Source organism: Apaloderma vittatum, unplaced genomic scaffold, assembly GCF_000703405.1.
Source record: "Apaloderma vittatum isolate BGI_N311 unplaced genomic scaffold, ASM70340v1 scaffold2691, whole genome shotgun sequence".
NCBI lineage: Eukaryota > Metazoa > Chordata > Aves > Trogoniformes > Trogonidae > Apaloderma > Apaloderma vittatum.
The window spans coordinates 26,688-32,954 of NW_009698289.1; the positions used below are offsets into that span (position 1 = coordinate 26,688).

General features: G+C 48.0%; 1 protein-coding gene across 1 annotated transcript; it reads right to left on the reverse strand.

The window, feature by feature from the left end:
* Positions 1-2,114: 2,114 nt before the first annotated feature.
* Positions 2,115-5,403, reverse strand: ATOX1 (antioxidant 1 copper chaperone; the record flags this gene model as incomplete). Its single annotated transcript, XM_009877940.1, has 3 exons — positions 2,115-2,332; positions 4,056-4,213; positions 5,328-5,403. Coding segments are annotated over 2 exons (210 nt in total), but the record flags the coding sequence as incomplete, so codon positions are not given.
* Between the last annotated feature and the right edge of the window lie 864 nt (positions 5,404-6,267).

Consider the following 6,267-nt stretch of genomic DNA (forward strand, 5'->3'; position numbering starts at 1 on the left):
CGTTCCCCTGATAAGCCTGCAAGGTTGATGGCAGAGCACACATGATGCTGTCATGCTGGGCTTTTGGTGGAGAAAATGAGTGTGTGTCATGCTCTAGGCCTGCTCTAATAGGAGTTGTCCTGGTTCTTTGGTATTTTCACTAAACATGCCTGGAGTGCTGGGGTTAGTGATCATCATGGTGCTTTTCTCTTCTTGGCTGGAGGAGAAGCTGGAGCAGCTCCCTGCCATGCTGTGCACACAGGAAAATTATAGGGGCTGTAAAAAACATTAATGGCAACCTAGTGTAACGATTGCTTGCTGCAAGGGACAGAGGCATTTCTTACGGCCCAGGGGAAGAGTCCCCAGACTGGACATAGCTGCTCCAGTGGACAGAGACCAGGTCCAGGCAGGTTTTGTGAAGGGCTGCTCACCTCCCCTCTGGACAGCCTGTATTCCCACCACACTGTGGCCAGCTCAGAGTGGCCACACCTTGTCACTGCAGCTTATTTCAACCCAAAGCTGCAATGTCATTTCTGTAGCAGGCAAGAGCTTAAGGCAGTGTCCACTCCCTCCACCCATGGCGAGTGGTAGTGAGGCGGCCTGGGACACTGCTGCCCTGCAGATGGGTGATGGAACTTCAGATACTTGCATGAATCTCCTGGCTGCCTGTGGGTAGAAACCTTTCCTTGTCTAGCTTGGAGATTAGCAGGCTTTAACCAAAACAGACAGTTCAGCAGAGCAGGGAGAGGGGAGCAGAGCAGCTGGGGGAGTGTGGAAGCACAAGGTGCAACTCAGACATCAAGGACAAGCAGCTTGGTTACCAGCAAGGCAGACTGGGAGTTATCCTCTGCGGGCACAGCACTGCCAGTCCTGCTTGCCAGTCTGGCAGACAGCAAGTGCCACAAGGGCTGCTGGTTCCAAGGCCAGCTGTGCCACTGCACGCCATCCAGCTCCAGGCCAAAAATGACGGCACGTGTCCTCCCCCAGTTCACTGTCACAAGAACTGAGACACTGGGCAACCAGCTGCTGGTAGATGCACTGGGCATGCCTGGGAGGACGCTGAAAGCAATAAATGTTAACTAATTTTGGCAAACACCATCTCAGATCAGCAAGGGTGGGGACAGCTAGGGGAAAGGGATTCACTCACCCAGGACCCCAAAAGTGTCATGCCCTGCGTTTGGGTGCATGGGCACAAAGCAGAAATAAGTTGTGGTTCTGACCCTTGGCTCTGGAAGCTTCCTGCCACTGGGAAATTTTAGTGCCAGGAAATAACACAGTGTTATTGCACTTTTATCCTTTAGTTTCCAATAAAAAGTGTCAGCAATGCATTCCTCAAAGTGTCTTCAGCCCTGCATCTACAGTAATTAATTGTGCTTTAGATCAATGGTAAAGAAGGACTTTGAAGTACTAATCCACTCTAGGAAAGGATAAATTGCAACTATGACAAAAGAAATCTCAGTGTGCAAGTGTGAAAAATCTCTTATAACCTCCTCCTTCAAACTTTAGTTGGTTTTCCTTTCTGCAGAACAAATCAGATGTGACTTGGAGACATCCCCCAGGTGAAACAAGAGACAGCAGACTGGGACAGACACACACAATCTTTTCACCAGGTTGAAAACTGAATGAAACGGATGGGAGGTGAGCAAAGCAATAGTACAGCCCCTAGCACTGGTCATTGGGTCAAGAAATAAAGAGATCTTGGAGAAATTCCTACACCCTTCTCCTTCCTCCATCCCTTCTGCATTTGTTGTCAGCACATGCACTCTCTTCTGCACATTTCTCCTCACAGTCCCATTTAGCTCCAATGGACACTTGGTTATCCTTGATTTACAGGGGCTGCAAGAGTCCCTTCTTCCCAACGCTTGCGCCCCAAATGGCAAGTTTCTCTGTTCTGTGATGGAAGGACATCCAGGTCTGCCAAGACACAGATTGCCTGAATCTAAGTGACATTCAAGCTCAGTTCTCCTGGGGTATGTCCCTCAGATAGAGACTGCAGTCAGCTTCTAAACACAGGTGCAATTTCCTAGGAGACCTGTCTTGCATGTAATGGTAGTTTCCCATCCTTAAGAGCCATCTCTCTTACAGAAAACCACTTAAAGCAGTACAAAGACACACAAGACACATAGACATGCACTGAAAGAAGCAGCACCTTGATTTACTGTGGGACTAGAAACAGCACATAACGTCCTCCTCTAGATTTCTCCGCTTTTGGAGACCAAGACGCAGCTGTCTCCTCCTGCCAGCCCTCTGCTTTCCGACATCTGGCAGGGTAGTAAAGGTCAAACGACAGAGCAAGCTGAGAGATACGCAAACAGTTAAGCCATCTTTTTTTGCTGAAGTCATGTTTGAATTCCTGCAAAATAAATAAATAAATGAATAAAAGGCAAAAATACCACGGCACAGAGGAGATCACATTATACAAAGATGCCCTCTGCCGTTCACAAGCCAAAGGAAAGTCATCCACCCCAGCTCTATGCCAGATATTTGCAGCTTCTTTCCCTCTCTCCTTTTCTAGATGAAGCCCCTAAAATGCTCCCTATAGAGGAAAACGTGCTGTAGAACTTCGTGGTTTTTTTCCCATTTCAGCTGAAGTGAGCTAGCAGCAAGCTGCTAGCACGGACAATCAAGCCACGCCTCTCCTTTGTTTTGGATCTTACAATCCTCGGGTAAGTCAAATAGCTTCAGTTAAAATCCAATGGGAAAAAAAAAAGCATTGAGAGAAATGTTCTGCCAGGTCGGCCAGCTGCACTGACTCTCTAGTTGCCTTGATGCTTTCCTTGATAAGGAAAGTGGTGAGAACACAGGGCCAGATCCACGTTATTTGAGACTGACTTTGCTGTAATGGTTAACTTTTGCAGGCATTCGAGACATAGTCCACAAGTCACTGCATGCTCAAAACAGCTCTTGCTGTCAATACTACAAACTGAAAAATATTTGAGGCACAAATAAGTTCAGAGACTGTTTCTATTTTAAACAGCAATGTTATTTGATTATAGCTATGATTTTAAACAAGTTCTAAGAAGTACTGAGACCTTGCTCAAATGATACAAACTGCACATTTTAAATCTGTTAAGTCAGTCTATTAAAACAATGCAGATCCACTGCACATGCACATCAGTATCAGTTCAAATCCTTCTTGTATCAGTTTAATTCCTGGTGGTGTAAATCCCTGACTTTAATTTACTGACTGGGAATTAAATCAGCATGAACTGTTTTCAGTGCATCTGTGCTGGGTATTTGTGAAGATCAAGCCCGACCGTTTTATAACAATGTCATTGGATTAGAAAGCTCCACTGACAGAAACAAGCTCTTAAGAAATGCAATATAATTGTCTTGGACAGCAAAGAACAGAAGAGGCAGCGAATGAGCAGCAATCCCCTCCAACTTCATTCTTTTGCACTGACATTGAACTCTGCCTGCAAAAACATGTCACAGTCACGAAAGTTTTGTACATGTCCCTGTAGTGCTGAGACTATAGGAAAATTGACAGGCTGCAAAAATCAAGTTGCCTCTGGCATAGATGTCCAGTTGGCCAAGGGTTGTGTGCACTGGGAGCTATTTTGAAACCCAACATCCACGAATGAGGGTAGCAGCATGCTGCTCTTTTTCCATCTTCAAGTTTAGTGGAGGATTAACAAGTGATACCAACACAATCAGATGTTGGAGGCCCTTGAACTAACAACCAACCCCCTCATCATGTACCCACAAGGGGACTCTGTGTCCCATCACCCGCCCTGGTATTGCTGGGGGCCACTGCTCTCTCTGGGCAGCTGGTGAATGTCTTTGGGATTTGTTTTCATGCACGTTCAGCTGGGAGTGGCACGAAGGCCACGAAGGCCACGTTCTACCTCTCCGAGACAAACAAGGTTGTTGGATCACATGGGCTTTCCAGAGTACCTAAGTGGTCCCACACAGAAATGGTGCTGGCTGCATGTGGTCCTGCTGCTTCTCTGATAGGGGGGGTTTGCTGAAGCTGGACCTGCAGGTCTTTCCAACTTTCTGCTTCTCAGGAAGCAGCCTGTTTTACTGGGAGAGCTGGAAAAAACTCTTCGGCATTTGAAACACCTGGTATATACCTAGCCTCCTCACACCAGGCAAGGCTACTGCGCGGACTTCTCCCCAAGGTAGGAAGCACACTTTCCAGTCTTCTTTAGGGTTTCCAGTAGGGTATCAACGTTGTGCTCTGAGTCGATGCACACCTTCTTGTTGGGCAGGTCAATATCAAACTGGACACCTACAAGGAAAGGAAGAAAGTTCTGCATGGCTAGAAGCAGCCACATAGTTTGAGCACAGGGAAAGCTCACCTTCACACATCTGTGCTCCTAAGGCCAAATGTTTATGTGCCTCCCACCAGCAAACCCTGATATGACCACCAGCCAGCAAAACCAAAGCAGTGTCCTGCCAGTAACGGTATGAAGGAAGCCAGATCTATAGATCTGCATTGGGCACCATGGTTTCTCAACTGCTTTAATCCGCTCACTTCATCTTGGACCAACAAAAGGGAAAAGAATGGGCATGAAATCTCTCTCCAGACATGTACTTTCACAAAATTTGTAGGCATGTATCAGCTTTGAGGGCTCTGCCGCATCACAGAATCATCATGTGAGGCTGATAGTGGCCAGCACATTGAAAAGTGATGTTGGTGCTGAAGACACACAGAGGAATTGGGATCACCACAGCCTGGTAATGGGATCTGGAAGAAGATCCAAGGCCTTCACCTTGGTGACTGAAAGCTGTTCTCACTCAGTGAGGAGAGGGAAGCAGGATGACAGGTCCTCACAACTGGTAAGAGAAGGCCAGATCCTTTTCTCTTGGTAATGTCAGCATAAAGGAGGCATAGGTTATAATTTTTCAGGTGGTATTAAAACCAGGTTATGCAGGCAGCCACCAAATGCTCTGCTCAGCAGCTCTTTGCTGTGATGGTTCTGCACATGGACACTGATGACACATCTAGGGAAGCACTGCAGACACCCCAGGCCTCCTTGTTAATGCAGTCTGGCAGGACATCCACCTCCATTCCTTCTGGCAGCCTGAGCACGGGTCTACCGGTGTGGTTCCCAGAGGGTTCAGGATGAGACCCTGGTGATTCAGAGCCACCTGCAGCCATGAGAGCTCCTCCCTCCCTTGACATTTCTCTAAGGGTCACAAGGTCTCCAAGAGTCCTGCGAATAATCAGCGACTCATCACTGACTAAGCAGAGCATGGAGCAGAGGTTTCCAACCAGCCACTTTCAGCTTTTACCCACAGCACAACCCTTGGAAGATGAAGGATCCCCGGGCACTGACACCCTGCCCTGGCACTGACGTTGCTCCAGAGAGCCGGCTGTCACACACCCAGCACTGACTCACCTCCCAGCCTGTGCAGGACGCGGGTGACCGCATTGGAGCAGCCTTCACAGGTCATGTCCACAAAGAACTCGTGTTTCTGAAAAGAGGCAGAGGAGGGGTCAGGGAGGACACAGCTGACAACACACACTCATCCTCCACACTTGCCTAGTTTTTCAGGTGGGTGGGTTCAAATCCTCGTCAATCAAAAGGTCCACACATGCCACTAAGGGATCCTCAGCAAAACCAAGAGCTCTCAGTGCTCTTCCCTATGGTGTTTGGTCCCTACTCAGAGCAGGGCCACCTTCAGGGTCAGTGCAGGTTGCCATCTCTGTGGGCCTCTGCTGGACTCAGTCTACTTGCCCTGGGGAGCCCGGGAGAAGCAAGTCTCCTGCCTCCAGCTACCCACTGTCCCGACTTGGTCTGCAAGGTTTTTGATCCTTGCCCATCCTATTCTACTTATGTCTAGAAGGCCTCTGGTACTCAACATAATAAACTCAAAATATCAGCAAAACTTAAATCTGAGGTACATTGCTGTTTTTTCACCCCTTCACTCCACTGGGGCCTCAGTGTTATCTTCACTATTTGTGCAAGATTCTCGACCAACATCACTGTGCTTGCCTGTAACACTAATCATCGTGCTCAACCTTTGCCACCCGATGGCTCCTAATTTCCTTTCCTTGCACATGCTTTTTACTTTCCTTAAGAGAAAAAAAAAAAAAAGATACAAAGGCTGCTTTTCATTTGCTTACCTGCAACCTGTATTTCTATTCAAAAAACACCCTTTGCCCTCTGCCACAGAGGGCCTAAAAAACCATCACGGGCACCATGCACCCAGGACAGGAGATCGGGAACAGCGGTTCCCAGGAGGATTTCCGAGTGAAATCGGCAATTCCTTGGGTTTTACTTTCCAAATGCCCTGCGTTCTCTGCGGGGAAGGGGGGCGGAGGGGATCGGGACGGGG